The sequence below is a fragment of the Mesoplodon bidens genome (assembly GCF_964165515.1).
Source record: "Mesoplodon bidens genome assembly, contig: HAP1_SCAFFOLD_157, whole genome shotgun sequence".
In the NCBI taxonomy this organism is placed as follows: domain Eukaryota; kingdom Metazoa; phylum Chordata; class Mammalia; order Artiodactyla; family Ziphiidae; genus Mesoplodon; species Mesoplodon bidens.
Window position 1 is genome coordinate 1,038,879 of NW_027671774.1, and position 19,171 is coordinate 1,058,049.

General features: G+C 52.2%; 1 protein-coding gene and 1 pseudogene across 2 annotated transcripts; both read right to left on the reverse strand.

The window, feature by feature from the left end:
* Nucleotides 1–322: 322 nt before the first annotated feature.
* LOC308611093 (BCL-6 corepressor-like) lies at nt 323–15,805 on the reverse strand (annotated as a pseudogene). The gene is made up of 9 exons: nt 15,323–15,805; nt 14,602–14,655; nt 13,945–14,131; nt 8,257–8,502; nt 7,602–7,828; nt 6,840–7,021; nt 6,255–6,509; nt 1,136–1,362; nt 323–337 (listed from the first exon to the last, which is right to left on the reverse strand). The product of its transcript is annotated as a BCL-6 corepressor-like (transcript).
* On the reverse strand, nt 15,805–18,958 carry LOC308611094 (interferon regulatory factor 6-like; the record flags this gene model as incomplete). Its single annotated transcript, XM_081260015.1, has 4 exons — nt 15,805–15,888; nt 17,477–17,605; nt 18,639–18,844; nt 18,951–18,958. 4 exons carry the CDS (start codon nt 18,956–18,958, stop codon nt 15,806–15,808), a joined length of 426 nt encoding a protein of 141 aa, XP_081116141.1. The 3' UTR covers nt 15,805.
* Between the last annotated feature and the right edge of the window lie 213 nt (nt 18,959–19,171).

Here is a 19,171-nt window from a genome sequence, read left to right on the forward strand (position 1 = left end):
GCGGACAATTTCGAGATGATCATTCTTGACAGCATCGTGGAGAGGCCTAGGAGAGGTGCGGGGGATTACACCCGTGCACGCGACGCTTGCTTCTAAGGACACGGGGCAAAATCGAGCGTGTACGGCCAAGCCTCGTAGGCGCGCTATTTCACCGAGGAGGTGAGTGTACGGTCGCTGCGCCAAATTACTCTGTTATTTCAACACATAACCCTTTACGGGACAGGTGAAGGGACCATCTCAGGCCTAATTCTTCAATGCAAATCTCTCTTAATGCATGGCCCAAGGAAGAACTCAGGCCACGATGAAAACGTTTCCAATGAACTTAAATAGTGACAGACTGTATGAAGGTAACATACGGCGGGGTGGGGGGAAGAACCCCAGCACCACGGAAGCAGATACGACAAGCCATTGTTATACCATTACAAACAAAACCCAAAAAGTGCAGTTTGTAAAAGAAACTAGGGGCAAAGTGGAACCTCTCCTGAAACCAATTTGGAGATGAGTGATCAACCCTCTCGCCCAGAAGCAGTCGAAAGGCAGGGCGAGTTCTCAGGAGGATACAGAGTCCTCCTGCCCGTGTCCGCTGGGGTCAGGAACACTGTCCGCAGTCCCATCCAGAAAGGATGCGATTTGGAAACCAAGAACCACCAAATACCTTACGGTTTTGCTCATTTTATGACTGTCAGGAAAGCCCCAGTGCCCTGCCTCGTGGTGGCATCCCAGGTACAACCAGGAAGATGTTTGGGCTGACTCAGACCTGGGCCTCTGGCCAATAAACCGAGGTCAAGGACAGAGTGGGGGCCAGGCCCGGGGATGTGGGTGGACACGGCAGGTCCTATCAAGCCAGTTGCCACTGGACCTGTCTGTACTCCTGCAACTTTCAACTCACATATATGTTCAAGAGTGAGATTCAACAGACGCTGGTGAAGAGTCCAGGGTCTTAAAAGAGAACACCCCTGATTATTCATGCAGGCTCAACATTTTCAGGGACTTCTGTCCATAAGAGTGTCACAGAGTTTTAAAGTTCTATGTAAATTTGCCAGAAAGATCTGTCCGATTCCATTCTAGAGGACTCCACCATCAGTGTGCTTACATGGCACTCACTCTCCATCTTTCCTTCTGGGATTCCCCGCACACCCTGAGAACCACTGCCTATGCCCCAAAAGGGCCAGGCCAAGAGCAAGACCGCCACTGACCCGGTTCCATCCTGGGCACTGCAGTTGACATCGGCGCCATATTCAAGGAGGTGTCGTACGATGTTGAGCCAACCTCTTGCACAAGCCTCGTGCAGGGACAGTAACCCGCGTTGTCGCGGTGGTTCACATCACAAATCTTGTTCTCCAGGCAGTACAAGACCGCTTCCTACGGGGAGAGGAGAGGAGAGGAGAGGAGATGCCATCAGACAACCATACAGTGAACCTTGTAAGGGTGACCTCCCCATAGCTTGGCGGTGCCCACTTTCAAAGGCATACATCCTTGGGGCCAAAAGCCCACCATGGCGCGGGCAGGCGGCAGGCACCCTGGTGGTGGGCAAGAGTGCGTGAGAAGGGCTTGGAGATGCAGACAGTGTTGTCTAAGGCTCTGCTGCACCAGTGGCCTGGCCATGGGCAAGTTACCCTTGAACTTCTCCAAGCTTCCACAGGGCTGCTGAGAGGACGCATTCGGATAGCGATGAAAGCCCTCAGCCCAGGGGCCGACGTGACCAGTACACAGGTGTCACGGCTGCTAACATCTTAGATGACACATTGCCAAGCACAGACCATTCTCACTTGATGGGTCTGTTCAGTCAGTGGCAGTGGACGATAACACAAGTTTAGATCAAAGTATGGATGACCAACACTTAAAGAGAGCTTAAATCAGCCAGAGAACATTCCCCAGCTTAGAGAAGCAGGGACACCCAGGTCAGCTACATCCTTGCGCCCCGTTAAGACCCCAAATAAGAACCTGGGCCTCAGATGCTCTTGTCTGTATGTTAAGTGGAGTTAAAGAGAAGCTCTCTCCCTCCATCCTCGAGGAATGACACAAAATGCCTCCAATAACCCCACCCTCTATTTTGCCTCCCTCCACCCTCTCGAGTAAATATGAAAATTTTAGACTGATTCTGCCCCAAGTTAATGACAGGAACCTGATACACCACAGGCTGCAACCTCCACATTTCAAGAATCAAATAAAACGTTCACCCCCACCTCCGGAGATGTTCTGTGTCAACACTGTGCATTAGATCACTGTTATTAACCTTATTTCTTTGGCTTGTTAAAATATTAATATGAACCACTCCCAGTAAGCAGAGCAGGAATTTATTCAATGTTTTTTTACCTTAAGAAAGTTTTCAGACACATCGAAAGCATTTGCCACCAGAAAACACGTTATACTGTTTATACTGGGTAAGTCGTGCCCAGCAGAGAGCCGTCAGGTTCTGAGAGCTGGGAGTAGGCAGAACGTGCATGTGGCCCAACACATGGTCTGCTGGGTAAGGGGGGATGGGATGGGGTCAGAACAGGCCTCCTTGTGACATCTCTCAGGTAACTCATCTGTTAAACCTAAAACGGGGATCATTCTAGCCGCCCATAAGTGCGAGATGGGTTCTGTAAAACCTTTTATGCCCTTTGGAGGACACGCCAATCAAAGGTGACCACTCACTTGGGAGCGAACTAGAATGTTCCATTTGCTTACCACGTGAACCCAATGGGGCATGCTGGTAAACCTGGCCATCGGTGCCCTGTTACTTCAGGTCACTGCAGCAGCTCCCTTCCAAAACAAGAGGAGGAAGAGAAAAGGCACGCCCACGAATGCGTTTCTCCGTTTACATCCCAACCTGCCAGAAAGCCCACAATCCTCTGGGCTCCCAGGCCACCTGCCCCGAGCCCTGGTATCCAGGATACCGCATGAAGCTGCTGCTCTTTTAGCAGGCCCTCACTAGCCAGACTTGAGTGGACGGCTGCAAGCTAATGAGTTGTGTGCCCCAGCCAGGGAGAGGCCCTGTCACGTGGCTCTGGGATCAGTTCTGAACGCCACCAACTGCTGTGCACACATCAATTTACTCAACCCAGGGTTTATTTGCTGTGACAATCATGGCCTTCACCTGGAAACCTTCATCACTACTAGGGCAGATTCAAGGGTACCTAGAAATGAAAGGCCGTCCAAGCTGATGGGTAAGTCAACTCTCTTCTCCTGGAAGATGGCAGCAAAGGCAGCAGTAGCCCCACGGCCAGGTCAGACTTTTTGCCACGGGCTGTCCTAACTCAACCACGTTGATCCCACTATTTACACAGTGCTTCTCATTTCCCCAGATGAGGACGTCTTCTGTCACCCACAGGAACCCAGGAGCTACCAGGAAAGGAAGGTAGTACTATCCTCATTCAACACTTGGAAACTGAGGCCCAGAGATATTAAACCCCAAGTTCAATTAACATGAAGTACTAGACCTATAACTCAGGTCTTTGGTACCTGGTTAGCTGGGAAGATTCAAAAGGCCCAAGAGGGCCCCAGTTAGAGGGATGCAATCCAGCTGTGACGAGCATCCCACAAGCCTTCTCTGTTGGGGGTCAAGTGGGCTAACTACACTCTCCTAGCTAAGAGGGTGATGGCCTCTAAATGGATGGCAACCATCGCCACCAACACTTTCTCTAACTGAAAGGTGAAGAGGCGGGGCGAGTCTGTCGACGCAACACATTCCTTGGTCTATTTACTCCGCTAGAAATAAACGGGAGTTTCTGAAGGGCAGCCCAGCCATTCCCGAGCAAAGTCAAACTGCTTTTGTCGGACAGCTCTCTGTTCAGCGGCTATAAGCCGAATGCCATTACCCGCAAAATGTAACCATAAAGGCCATAAGCCCGACGTTGTTAGTTAATTAAATGCCTCATTAACTTTTTAAAAAACATGACTTATTCAGTTCATAGAAAATTTAACCATCACCGCTAAAGGCACAAGCATGTGGTTGCACACTAGCGTTTTAGCCTAAGAAATAGAAGCCTTTTTCCCAGGAGGGAAAGGTTTGAGGTCTTTGGCCATGCAAGTGATCTATTTAACGCGGATCTGAAGCCAGAGTGTGTTTCTAAACTTCCAGAACCAGATTATCATGACATAAAGCTCAGACAGCCATTATACTGCACATGGTATCTTTGGCTAAGCAGAAGAAAATAACCAAGAATGCTGAAGACAAAACTTCAGGAAAACCCTCCCAAACCACGCCCTTATCTGCTTAAGCAAACTGTCCTTCAATTTGAAAAGGTTGAAGCTGCCACATCTCCCAACTGGGCCATCATCCCAACATTTAAAATTCTGCCCAGAGAAATCCCAGAAATTTCTGCCCAGAGAAATCAAAGTTGAAAGCGTTCATCTACTTGTCACAATGTTCAGCATCAACACTGGTGATCTGTGGAATCTACATATTGAAATTTACATTTGAAGAAAAAAACAAATCCCACCGTAAACATTCCCAAGGCTTCCTGTGCAATCAAAGGCCAGGTAGCCTAAAAAAGGATGGATCAAGTGCCCCTTGGTCCAGGCCTCAGAGCCACCAAACCAAAATGGAAACTGTCTTAGAGGACCAACGAGGGTCTTTTGACGTCTCTGGTCCCAAAGGGAGGCTGCTGGAAATGATGCCAAGTTCACAGGTGGGGCTCGGAGCCCCGCCCTCCACGGCGGGTGCAGCAGCACCCCGCCCCCCCATCTCCAGCATTTGCTGGAAGCGGGAGTCTACTTTCTCAACCCTAACCCAAAAGTTGGGGTTAGGGGTCTCCCCCCCACCTCCAGCGTTTGCCGGAAGCAAGGAGACTATCTTCTCAACCACGGGGGGTCTAGCTCAACACTATGTGCAACATCTGCTCTGTCCTCCTAGGCGCCCGCTCTCAGCTCTTGGGAAACCAACTGGGTGCTCCTTGGACTTCACCTGCAAGTAACTGCGCTAACTACCACAAAGTGCTCTCTAGCTAATGGAGAGGTCTCCAAGAGACGTGTAGATATAAACAACAGCACATTCAACCCACAACAACAACAACAAAACACCCCAAACTAAGCATAGCCCTAGTGCTTCCAACTTCCCACCCACAGTCATGCCTTAAGGCCAAGGCAGGCACACTTCCAAGGGCTCACGGCACTATGGACCGGGGTGGGGGGACACGACGGGAGACAGGGGACAGGGGCACAGAGCTGGCTGAGGGTGTGGGCGCCAGGGCTCCGGGCCAGCCTGGGTCCTGCCACCCCAGTGCTCAGCCACACCTCCATGCTCAACCTGCTGAACCGCGTTTTACTGTCACCATTCAACTCCCAGAGGGCTGATGCCAGCACAGAAAAATGCCTTTGCCCTGTGGGCTATTACATCACAATTGCTACTGACAAGTATGGTGGGGGAACTGCACAGGGCATGGAGAGTCATCTGTCTCACAGAGGTTTTGAACTGTCCAAAGGGCAATTCCAGTGTGAGCCAGTCTTGCTGAGGAGCGTGGTGGGCTGTGGAGCACTGCTGGATTGCTACCTGTACGGGTATCAGCTAACCCCTCTGAGGCTCAGTTGCCTCATCCGAGAGTGGCTAGTACTCGTTACTCCCAAGTGAAGATGTTAACAGGGTGAAAGGAGTTACTACAGATCACACGGGCTTAGGCAGATATCAGCTATCTTTCTATGTTGCTCTAGCAATAGAGGCCATCACTGTCATCAGCCGTGCTGGGTTGGGATACAGCAGTGTGGACAGGGAGTTTTGTGCAAGGCTCAACCCCTGCTCCCCGCCCATCAGCCCTCGGCTCCCGTGCCCTCTCAGAAAGAGACTGCTCAGGTCTGCCCCACTCCCACCCCTACTCTGCACAGACACTTCCCACCCGCTACCCCACAGGGGCATCACTCTGCCCCAAACAGCACAAGTTAGTAGAGCTAATAACTACTCTCCTACTCTCCTTCTTGCTATTCAGAATCCAGAAGGGCTCATTAAAATTCCCCTGGTCTCCAAGCCCTGGGTTAGGTCAGATTTTATATCAGAGATAAGTGAGCCGGACTGGCCGAAGCAGCCTGCCTGCCTGAACGGGAACGGAACATCAGAGAGGCCTGCCTTTCTTTTCACACCACGACTGAACAAGCCACCAAAGAGCCCGCAGTGTGAGCGGGGCCAACGCAAACACCCTGCTGGAACACCCAGCCCAGCCTGCCACGTGGAGGGGGCTGGGCTCTGAGACCCGCCCCCCATCCCCAGACAGTGTGTCCCCCACCCAAGGAGCAGCAGCCAGCGGATCCTGATCCGGGGCACCCACAAGGATGCTCACCTCGTAGCCAAGCCGGGAGGCCTGCTGTAGGAGGGTCTCGCCCGCGTTCTTATTGACAATAAGTCTCTGCGCTTCCGGTGGCATCGGGCGGGACTGGGTGGTCTCTGGAGGGGAGCTTGAGCATGTCAGCTGCGAGGCCTGGGAAGATGGTAACAGTTGCTGCAAACAGTCCAAGGGCTTCTGGTCCTGCTTGGCCGGCGAAAGATCATAGTCGGAACTGGGCTCAGGCCGCTTTCAAAATCTCCGGACGGTCACCTATCACGAAACCAGGCAGCGCACACATTTCAGGCTGTCCTTCCACCACCCGCCTGGTTCGCCTCCTCCCTGAGTTACAAACCTGAGTGGAGGAAAGCACTTTTCCTCCTCTCTGTCTGGGGGAGGCGGGGCGCGAGGAAGGGGCTGCATTTTTACTCGCTGGAAACTTCACCGCCACCCAGGAGACAGGTCCCCTAGGAAGGGGCAGGGACGTTTTGGGGGGAGGGGTTCAGGAAAAGGAAAGCTTTGTCCCCAGAAGCAGAGAAGTAGGCAGGCGGGATGTGCCTGCATGGGCCCGGGGGGCGGGGGAGAGCCAGGGGCAAGAGGTACCTTGCCATCCGCATTGTCCACCTAGGAGTCCCCTGGCAGCGGCAAGCCCCGCCTGGGCTCCTGAGGGATCAAATGCTTGGTTTTGCACGGTCGCTTCCCGGATGGTTTCTCGCTGTTGTCGGTGTATTGCTGCGGCAGGGGCGAAGGCTGCCGATCCATTTCTTCGTCCATGCACAGCACATCTGTCAGGGGAGAAGAAGCGGGCGTTACACAGTTGTAGCCGGTGAGGAAACAAAAGCCCATTGTTAGCACTGATCGTTGGAGCAGCTTCAGTTTTTAAAGATATACCAATTATGTTTTCAAAGCACTAATATTTTAATCATCCCACATTCAACCGGCAAATAGGCTAACCCACGAAACGCCAAATGGCAAGTCGCTTCAAAGGGCCGCAAGAGAGGGCAGAAGCCAGCCCTTCGTGCGCTCCCGGCCCCACCCGTGGGGGGCCTGGGTGCTCGGGACAGGGCGACTGGGGACAGCCTGAGGCTGGAATGAGGGCACTGACAAGCGCCCGGGGTCACCCAAGACTTCCCTTCCTGCCCAGCCGCGGGCTGGGTGATGAGGAGCAGCCCAGGAAGTCGAGCTCCCGCCTCACTGTCCATTCCATAAGGAAGTGTGCAGGCTGAAAGGACCTCAGGAAGAAAACTCCCCGCTCGCCACACGCTACTCTTGTCAACTTGGATGGCCCTCAGGTCCCCTCCAGGGCCGTTTCCCACAGAGGGCGGGTGATCCAACCTCCAGGAGCGCCCCCCGCCCCGTGCGTACCTTGTTCATTGTCACTGCATTTAAGGGACTCCTCCAACCAGCTGCTGTTGCTTTTGGCCTCTGCCCTTTTCCTGCCAGGTTTCTCTTCGGAGATGCTATTGCCCTGGGGGGTGACCGCAGGCTGAACCGCCTGGGTCACTTCCTTCCTGCCCTGCCGGCCAGGTTTGCTCTCTGCTCCCGACGTTCTCTAAGGTGCAGCAAGCGGCGCTGCTTTCTGGGATGGAGCCCTGTTAATTCAATGCACACCTCAGGTTGGTCAGCTCACTATAATGTGGCTCTTCTAAGTGGTTAGAGGAACTGTTTGTCATTTCCCTCTCAGGCCAGTCAGCTAATGGAGAAATAACTACAAATTAATGAAGAAGCCCCCCAGGGCGGGGGGGGGGAACAAACTGTCTTACACATCACTAACAGGGGTGGGGGAGGGGAGGGGTGTGGTCACTGTGTTGGCTGGAACTTGTCACCAAGTCTCGGGAGGGGGCCTATTTGCCTTTGGCCACCTTTGGGCTCCAGCCCCGGCACCTGGCTTTGGGGGGTTGGGGGTGGGGAGGTGTAAGTGGCTCCCCCCAGGGCTCCAGGGTGGGACTGGAACTTTCCACTGCTCCGCTCCAGGACTTCCGAAGGGTGCCCTGCGGGCCCGAAGCGAAATAGAGCTCACCTTTGCAGACCCGTCTCCGCTTGGCTTTCAGCAGAGAGTCCTCCGGGAGCACAGTGGTCTCAGTGTGGTTCCTATTGCCAGACACCTTGCGCTTTCTGTTCAGCCGGAGGGTGGGGCTGCGTGACGCGTCCGGGGCCGCCTGGTCGGCGGGGGACTCTCTGGGGGGCTCCGTGTCCATGTCCTCAGGAAGATCACTGTCTTCTGGGGCTTCAAAGCGGTCAGGTTTGCTTCCATCATAACACTCCCCTAGGGGAGGGGAGACAACCCGGAAAGGAGGGAACAAAGGTCACCAGGAGCAGGCAGGACCCCCACGCCCAAGGCAATCTGCTACCAACAGACCACCCCCCTTTGGAGACCAGGGGCCTCACACGCCGGAAGCACAAAACCCTCAGAAAGACGTCCCAAAGGAAGGACAGCTGAACACAACCAGCAAAGAAAGCAGAAAATGAGGCGCGTAGCCCACTCACAATCCATCCTTCAAGGGTCAAGGTGAGGCATCTACACCATCCGTCTATAGGCATGTGAGATCACTCCCTAACTGCTTAACTCTCCAAGGTGGCTTACTTTTAAAGGGGGCTGAGTGACCTCACAGCAAGATCCAACCAATCAGGGCAGAGCTACAAGGGGGGGTGAGTGACCTCACAGTAAGATCCAACCAATCAGGGCAGAGCTACAAATGACTATGGAAACAGCTGCTAGTCAACAAAAAAGGCTGATGTCATCAAGAGACCAAATAGCCCCCAACTGCCATCTACACAGACATAGCACCAATGTTCACTTGGGTCAGCAGGGGCGAGGGTGAAGAAAAAGGGTAGGGAAAGAATGGTGGGAGGCTGGGAAGCTGGGGAGACCAAGGCAAGAGGAGCCTGGCAAAGGGAAAGGAAAGGCTTCCTGGTGCACACACAAGGGTCAAGCAAGGGCAATTTCAAAGAACTCAACCAGATTGCTACAAGTCCGTCTGTCCTCTTTCCACACCCGTGGGGGGAAAAGCATTTCACTGCCATCGAGGGGCTGCTCCTATTTCCTGTCTAGGAAGAAGGCCCACAGTGACACCAGTCACCCACCTGGCACGTCTCCACGCCTTCCTTCCCAGGCAACAAGCATCTAAGGACATTTCAAAGACAAGACTCCAACCCCCTTCATGGGGGGTGGGGGGTGGGGGGGTGGCGGGCAGGGCTGAACTGCTCACACCCCAGCTCCGCCTGTGTTGCTCCTGCCCCCCTGCTCAATCTAGCATCCACTTGGGGCTTTTCCTCCAATCACCCCAGCCTAACATCACTCCTCACTTTTGCTCTAGCCAAAGAAACATTTCAACTGCTTTGCTAGTCACATTGTTTCTAACACACAAATAATTCCATAATGATCACTGTGCTGGTAAAGAGTTCCCCGAAGATGACCCTGTGTCCATCACCGGCCGGGGGTGGGGGTGGGTGTATGAGTTTGGTATTTCGTTAACACCTGAGCTAAGCTCCCACAGCCCGTTTTTCTAGATGAAATCATGGACACACCCCTCACATGCTGCTCGCATTCCTCCTCCTCTCCCTAGACCACTTCAAGTATCACTCCCACTTCGGCCCAGCCGGCTGGTCCCCTGATCAGCCTCTCTTGGGGGGCATTCCCAGCATTTAATGGCAGCCAGTTGTGGGGATGAACCTCACCCTGGCCTGGGCTAGCCTGACCTGTGTTCTCAATGGTGGAACACACTTAGCTTTTCTCCAAGGGTATCCCAAGGTGGGAGAGATCCCCATCTACTCTTGCCGGAATGGTGGAATCACCCCAACCGCGAGGGTCTCCTGCCATGGCAGCAGGAGAAACCCCAAACTCCTGGCCTGTGCTTACAGGTGATGCAGCCCAGGCTACCGCAGGCCCGGTGAAGACGGCGTGCTGCAACTCTCACTCGGGCTGCTCTGTGACCCTCTCAAACACTCGGGCAGGAATGGTGCCGCTTTACAACTCGGCCCCCTTCACTTGTAAAGTGGGAATGTTATTGCTAGCCTCCCTCCAGGGTGGGCTTCATAATCACGGGCCGGGCTCAGCACAGAGAAAGGCTGGAAAAATCCCTTTAACCAAAAGATGCCAAGACTTTCAGACCAGCCTGAATCTCAGGCCTGAAATGTAGGAAATTTTAAGAGGTGAGCCCTGCTGGTTACACCATTGGACTTCTCTGGTCCAATCAGCCTTCCCTAAAAGCTCCGTGGGAGGGGATCCATGGAGGAATGGAAGGGCTACCTTAAGAACCCCCATGTCCAATTTGAAAGCTTCTTTTCCCAAACTAGGTCCATCCACCCTTCCCCCAACCCCGGAGCCTTTTAGGGCAAAGATCTCAATTCCCCTCAGCTAAGGCCCCCCAAGACCTTACGCTAGTGTGACCTTACCCAGGCCAGTAATAACCCTGAAGGACGCCCACCCCGACTGCCCAAGATACCCATGGCCACCAGCTATGGGGTAGAGGCTCCGTGTCACTTGGAGCTTCTCAAAGACTGTTCTAACCACGACCCACAGGAGGATGACCCTTGAGGGCAAAGGAGATGGGGAGATAAATAGATACACGGGGATCCTAACCATCAGGCTTTGCCATCATTGCTACTTTTGGCCCTTCTAAAAGTGGGAAGCCATGTGCCCTTGGTCACCCAGTCTAAGCAAGATGTGAACGTGGTCCCTGCAGCATGGTCCTATGACTCACAGCACATATATCCCAAATTCATTATGGTTGTACCATAGCATCACCTCACAGAAGCATCACCACAGCAACATTTACAAGTCACTGTGGCAACAAAGCACCCTCACCACTGTTGAGCCATGCCCAGTGAGGCCTAAACAAGGTGAGAGGGTTCTGAGTCGCTGGAAGGCTCCCCAGGATTAAAATCCCCTTCTCTGTAGCTTAACTATAATAGCACCTCCAGTCAGGGCTAACCTTGTTCAAAGTTACACCCACTACACAAGGAGTGCAGGGGATCTCTGTTCCAAAGTAGTTTACAAACATGCAGGTGCTCAGCTGGAAGAGAAGTTCCCTGAGCAAAGAAGTTTCATGAAGCCCCTTGACTGAGGCTTCCTCCAGCTCCTGGCAGGCACTGCCACTGAGCAGGTCCTAGGCCTGTCCCAGCCAAGTGGTTGGCAAGGGAGATGGTTACTCCAAGTTTGAGAAGGAAGGGACCAATGCCTCCTAGCCCCGCCCCATCTTCAAATGCCACTGAGGGTTCCTAGTGATGAACTTCCAAGTCTGAGGAACCTCCAAACTCATTTGGTGAACTTCCAAAACAAAAATTACACTCAGCCACCCATGTGATCATAAAGAATAAATGAGTATCTCAGCCACTGTGTTTTCAAGTTAATTTCTTTTTTAAACAAGCCCCTAGCAACAAGATGCACCCGCACCAGGACAACCAGGGCCGCGCAAACAGCACCCACCACCTTAGAAGCTCCTGGGCCCTCCATGGGTAGGGGCTGCCTCAGAAGGGGGAAGGCATCTTGAAGGCATCCTGGACCCTCTCTGGGACCCCTGCCCGCCCCAAATCCCCGCCCCAGCTCCCATGTGCTCACAGCTCGGCTCTCGGCCACACCGACACCCATGAGAAGGACCTGAGCCCATATTAGCTCAAGGCATGATGGCCCAAGAACAAGAAGGCCCGTTCATATCCAGCTGAATGGAATGAACGCCTGCTGTGCCTTGGACGTGGAGGCCGCAGTAAGAACAGTGGCCCCTTCAGGTGACCTTTCCTGACCAGCTATTTACAAACCCCATGTCTCTACAAGACAGAGGGTGGATGGGGAACCCACCTCCGTTGCCCCAATCTTTCAAACGGAGCCCCTCACCTTCCCCAACCCTTCTCCTGCCCTCCCATGGTGGCGATTCATGGTTCACTGGGCCATGTCCCGGGTGCTCCAGGAAGAGACCCGTCGGTCGGTCTGAGATTGGAGGCAGGCGGTGGGGGGAGGGGGCTTTCGGAATCATCTGGGGCTCAGGCCCTGCTCCCCATCAGCCACACCGAGTTCTCGTCTCCACGCTCAGCAGGAAAGACTGGGAAGGACGCACACAAACGTCTCTGGGAAGAAGGGCGGGTGAGGCCACTGAGACGTGAAGGGCAGCGGCCACCCTGGGTTTGGCCACGTTGCTGGAGAAAAGGGCGAGAAGACTCGAGGCCGGTTACCTGCCCGCTCCCTTCCTCCAGCCTCCCTCACCGTCCACCCAGAAGAGGCAGATCCCATCCTCAGAAAAGTGCATCCCCGTGAACTTGGCCGTGCCCACTTTTACCACATCTCTCTGAGAAACTTCCCAAGAGCTGAGTTATGAGGCCACTCAGGAGGGTAAGGGCTGCGTGTCAGCTGTGAGCACAGGCAAGGAGGGAGGCCTTCTTGCTGCTTTACTCCAGGGTGGCCTGGACCCTCCGTTTTTCATTCCAATCCTGAGGGGGAGGAGCTCGGAATCGTCTACTCCAGGCACATCAAGAGCCCCATCTCTCGGGTAAGGCCGCCACTGACTAGCCCCAGAAATCCCCTTCTACGGGAGCCACGTGGGACACACCGGTCCCGGTGTGGCTTACCCAGAACCCTGGCCACAGGCCTTTGTCTGACCCCAAAGATGAGCTGGGGGAGGGCAGTGCTCCAAGCAGCAGAGAGAAGCACACGCTGCTGCTGACCACAATTTTCCCGAAGTGCATCAGGCACCCACGACCTAAGCGTGCGGGCCAACGCCGACCCTACGACTGGGTCCAAGGGCCTGGGCCTCCCAAACGTGCCCACCACCCCCGACTGTCCCATCTCAGGAGGATTTCACGCCCACCCTGTCCTCGACGTTCACCGAGGTGCCCTCACTCACCATCACCGGTGAGGTTTCTGGGGTCCGGAGCAGGCTGCAGGCCACAGGCCACAAGCACGCACACTGAAGAAAGCGGGAGAAAGACCTCCACTTGCTGCCAACGCATCTCATTAGCCCAGGAAGTCTCGAGGGCAAAGCCCGAAGTCAACCCCAGTGGGGGAGCAGCCGAGGGGACCGCAGAGTGTGACTCGAGGCCAACACTAGCTTTCTCTCCAGTTCGGCCTCCAGAACAGAACACACCCGTCTGGTGGGAAGAACGGCCTCGCTGATCCCACGGCCTTGGAGCGTGGTGTCAGCTCCTCATGAGTGCAAACGAGCCTCCACAGAACACAATGATGCTCATCTCTCTGGGGCCTTCATCAGCCCTCATCGCACTTGAACGAAACCTCTGCCTTTGGAGGGAGAATCCGAGTACCCTCCACTCCCTCCCACAGGAGACTGTCACTCTGGAGGGTCTGGCTCTGGCTGCAAGTGTCATTCCACTGCTACCAAAAACCCGTATCCGTACCTGCTACCAAACAGAACACATACCTGCTACACCGGAGGTCCTGCACTGCCATTCCTCTGCTCTACCGTATCAGACTATTACTAACTACAGGACTAGCATTGCTCCGGAAAAAGGAGACGCGTGCCAGGAAACAACGTTTCATAGGTGCTTCACTCCTGGATGCCGCAACGCTCAAAAGGACAACCAGCCTTGCAATCCACAGCTGGGAAGGGTGGCCAGAGCAGCCCGTTCTCTGAACAGCCAGCACCCAGACGCTGGGCCGTCGGAAGCGTATTGTTTCCTCTCACCTCCCTCGGCACTGGGAGAGGAACCGCCCCGTTCCCACCGACGTGGTACCACACGCGAGCCGCCTGTGTTCACTTACATCTCTCACTGTCGTTCTGGTCGGCAATGGCCTCCTCCGGGGCGACCGACTTTGGCTTTTTGTGCTGACTTCCTTTCAGCCTTTCCCAGTCAGCGGGGCTGAATTTGCGCACCTCGGAGTCTTTGGTCGTGGGGTGGCCACCTTCTCGCTCTTTCATCTCCAACTCTGAGAAGCGCATCACTGCACGCTACAAAGAGAACGGAGATGGAAAAAGACACACCTTACCACCAAAGCTATTTCACTGCCCTTACCTTAAAGGAAGGTATCTTCAAAGAAAAGTTTGCCCAAAACCAACCACAATTTATGATACAACTGAGATATTTTAAAATTGAACGATAAAAACGTAAGAGTGTCTATGTGTAACTAGTCACACACTCTTTATTCGTAAAGCCATACGTATGTAGAGATATATGTGGTGTGTATATATAGCCATACATACACTGTGGCATACAGACAGACATTCTCTTTCGAAGGTAAATAAAACAAAACAAAAACACAACACAAAGAAAGCGAAACAAAAACACAACAGAAAAGAAAACAAATGCACAGTGAATAAAGACGACCATGGCCCACAAACTTCCCTTTGTATATTTGGAAATGAAATTTAACTCAAAAGGTTTATGGAAGATTCTAGTAATAAAAATTTGAAGAACTGACCTCACAGTAAGCAGCGGGTAGACATAAAATACTGTCCTCTTGTAATCCTTCCATCTATGTAATTAAAATGGGCACTCAATGGATCATTTAGCCATTCATCATCTTCAGCCATTTTTATAAGCATAAACCAATTTTTTTCTTAACATTGCAAAACAATTTGGCTTTATTTGTCTTCTAATTAAAAGTAAAATATCTTAAGGAAATTCCTATACAACATCTATCATTCACTAGCAAGTTAAATACATACTCTATCCCTTTAAGCAAGGTTTGTGTTTTTGTTTTGTTTGTTTGTTTGCTTTTTGGGTGGAAAAAAAAATTGCACGAATCTCACAGACATGCGGCCGCTACACACCTCCACCAAGTATCACGTAAGGCATTCTAAGCAGCGCTTTTAGGTATATTTGTTAACGTACAGTAACGGCAGAGAAATCAAAGCGATTGATAGGTAAATGTCATGCAGTCTTTTAGACATCCTTCGCAATAATTAAAACTTCCGTTATCAGCATTCGAGTGGAGTTCGCTTAAAATCTACAGAATAACTTAAAGTATCCACTTACGTCCCCTTACTGGACACATTTCAAACATTTCAATTATCCTAAGCTTCATTAACCAAATCAGCCCGGTGTCCTGCCCTATCATACCCCCGGCCCCCTCCTCTTCACACATTAAAAAAACCTGACAACTGGTCAGGCTCCTGAAATTCGGGTGGGGGGGGGCTCACCTGCAATGCCCGCTGCTCCCGGCCGAGCTGACTGGAGTCTGCGTACAGTCCGGTAGCGACACACTTGAACCGGTCACCCACGTAACCAGCGGAGTTTGCGATTCTCTTTGCCAGCTTAGATGGCTTCGGGTTCAGAACTTTGCCATCGGTTGATCCTGCCTCGTCAGCTCCGTCTTTGGTGTCGGTGGGGGTGACGTCCACACTCGGTGGGGCACTGCCCACGCAAAATGGTTTGGGATCCTCTTGGGTTTTCCCGAAAGTGACCGCAGAGCCGTCGCTCCCCAGGGTCGGCTCCAGGAATGGAGTCGAGACCGGCGTCGCTAGGTTCTCCTTGTTGGTTACCACTGGAACATTCTACTTGCTGAAGCCGGAAACTGGCTGGCCCGGAGCCTGTTTGAAAGTATAGGCTTCGTGGAAGTCACTGATGCGTCCCAACTCCTCTCTCAGGGCAATGAAATCCCGGTGTGGCTGTAGGGCCACATTTTACTTTTTTATTTTTAATATACGTTCACATGTTTCCAGAAAGGATCCAAGGTGGCCCATAACGTAAGGACACACAATATTAGCTTTAAAAAAACATGAAAAAAAAAAAAAAGGGAAATCATGATCCTGGAAATGGGTTGCATCCTTTTAAGGGGTGAGAATAACAGAATGAGTGAGCCAAAGATTTGGGAAAGGATCTCACATTTCCAAACGTCCAAATCTTAAAATTGCACCAAGTGGGAATGTAGCTGTGGCAGTATTAACCTGAGAGAGCTCTATGATCGTTGTCTTTACTCATCACTTGGTTGCAAGGTTCTAAATGACAGGGTAAGTGAAGGAGGGCAAGTAGACAGATAAGAGTCATTTCCTGATTCTCAAAAGAAGGGGCATCACCTAGGGAAGGGCACTCCAAAATCCTACAGGAATCCTCTTCATATACTAAATTTTCTAGGTGGCAAAAGTATCTCATTTGACCCTAGCAGCCAGATGGAACTTAGAAAAGCAGTGAAAAGCTACTCAACTGAATGCAAGTCATATGAATAGGAGCACGTCAGTGAAAAGTTCAAGGGAAGATGCTGTGGAAGAGCAGTTCACCTTGTGGTTGAGCGTCCTCAGAACGTGCAATGGGAGGTGCAGCACCTGCTCTGTCTCACAGGGACCCTCCAACCTCCAAACTCATCTTTCCTGGGAAGCTGAATTCAAAGAGTCAATTTAAAAAAAAGATAGGGCTTCCCTGGTGGCGCAGTGGTTGAGAGTCCGCCTGCCGATGCAGGGGACACGGGTTCGTGCCCCGGTCTGGGAAGATCCCACATGCCGCGGAGCGGCTAGGCCCGTGAGCCATGGCCGCTGAGCCTGTGCGTCCGGAGCCTGTGCTCCGCAAGGGGAGAGGCCACAACAGTGAGAGGCCCACGTAACAAAAAAAAAAATAAAAAAATAAAATAAAAAAAAGATAGGGCTTCCCTGGTGGCGCAGTGCTTGAGAGTCTGCCTGCCGATGCAGGGGACACGGGTTCGTGCCCCGGTCCGGGAAGATCCCACATGCCGCGGAGCGGCTGGGCCCGTGAGCCATGGCCACCGAGCCTGCGCGTCCGGAGCCTGTGCTCCGCAATGGGAGAGGCCACAAGAGTGAGAGGCCCGCGTACCACAAAAAATAAATAAATTAATTAATTAATTTAAAAAAGATAAAAGTCTCTAGTAGAGAAATTTTATCAGAGCCTAGTATTAAGAGCTGTAGAGCCACAAGTTTCCCACGATACGGCCTTAGCAGAGGCTGTTAAGGCAGTGACAGAAAATTTGTACCGAGGGAAATAGCAGAAGAGTTTGCCTACAATTCACGAAAAGGATCCCTGCACTTGGCCTGAAGGAAATCAGCAAAATTTGTAACAGCTTGTGTATTTGTATGCGGGATTGAGAATGAATTTCATTTTTTAATTTCTCTGAATTATCACGTAAGATTCAGAAGATGCTCTCTCTGCCTAGAAGCCACCCCACTGGGATAACTATGCCTACGGAGTGCCTTTGCCTATGACTCCTACTTGCTAACAGACTGGCAGCCTGGTCCCAGGGCCTGGTCGCTGCTCCCAGTGCAATGGTGGATATGGTGTCAACGGTTGCAAAATCAAAGCCCCTTACATCCTCTCCATGCCTCGGTCCCACCCCCCACCCCACTCACCACTGATGTTCAGGAAGGGGAAGGTGTCCTGAATGGGAACGTGGTGCTGTGACTGGTCCAGCTCATCTTCCTCATCTTCTTCATCCACATCATTATCTTTCTCATCCCAAGGAGCAGATCCAGTGGATCCTACCCGAGAAACACACACACACACACACAAAGGGCAAGAGTGAGGCGCTCACGTTGCACTGTCATCCCTGCAGCTGACCCACTGTTCAAGCTAGGCACTGCCAGCACAGAGGTTCTTTGGGTTCAGTGTGCACCCTCAATGCCAAAGAGTGGGAACCAAGGGTGTTCACCCCACTCCCAGCTCCTCCTACGGAGCCCCAGTGCAAGCTCTCATCCCCTCCCCTATCCAGGAGCTGCAGACCCTACTCCCATCTCCTAGAAACCTTTTAATTCCTACTCTAAACCCCTTTCTACACATTCGCATCCCTTCTAAGGACCCAAGGAGCACAGCTTCTCTCCTTTATAAGCTTACTGTGAAGACAGACCCTTCCCTCATGGCAGAGCCTCACTAGATTCACTGGAGGTCAAGTCTAAATTATCTGGCTCTTAGTCGGAACTGGCTCAACATTGAGTAAATATAGGGATCAGGTGGTATTCTCCTAGGAAAAAATACCATACAAATTAAATGATCACTTACCCATCATTTATAAAGAGAACTTAATAGCCTTCATAATGTCATGGCAATTGATTCTTAGAACAGCCTTTGAAATACGCAGGAAAGATGAGAACCCAGATTTTATAGTGGAAGAAGCTGAGGCTCAAAACGTTGAATGACTTGATTCAATGTCCCACAAGTAGTGAAATGGAAAGACCGAGGTTTATAACTCAGACCTTCTAAGTTTTAAGCCCTCCTTCTTCTAAACTACCTGGCCTCTCTTCTCAGTGTTGAGTCCCAAGAGAAGTTATTTTTTATAGAACTCAATACCCCCTCTTCTTTCTAATGCTTTACTGTTCCACTGGGTGGGCAGGAAGACTGTGCTGAGTTTATATCTTTTGTTCTCTGGGTTCTTTCTAGGGACAGCATTTCTTGCTTTATTTACCAGTCTTCAACTTTGTAAGCGAGGCGACTTTCAAGTCGACTATCGATCGCTTTAAGGGTCCAGCCGGGAACCTGGCACACTGTCCACCTTCTCCCCAGCAGCTGGGGCCTCACCTGGGTTAATGACAGAGCCCTGGGGCTGGGGGATGTCACACACTTGATATATCTTCACTGGGTTCATGGGCACCTCCTTGGTGCCGTCGTACATCAGGTTGAATTCCCTGCTCTTGTTGAGCGCACAGTGGAGCTGGGCCTTCCATTTAGCTGGGTCGGGGTCGTCCACCCCTTCCTGGTACTTCCCCTGTCTCCACAGCCCAGGCCTGAGGGATAGGAAACTGCAGTGAGTGCCTGCTTGTTGCCCAGAAACACTGGAAAGTGTGCCCGCCCTCGCTCGTACAGACACAGATACACACAGCCCTGCCTGACCACCCCATCACCCCAATTCCAATTTACAGAGACTGCAGCAGAAAACACCACACTGGGGACCAGGCAAGGCAGGGCCTGAGACAAATTAAGCCAAATGCAAATACAGTATTTTAAAAAGAGGAGCCTCATCTCAAGTGCTTGTGCCAGCATCATCTGTCAAGACTACAATGGCCTTAATGAAGGGTTGAAAATAAAGAAAAATCTGGAACACGTATACACCA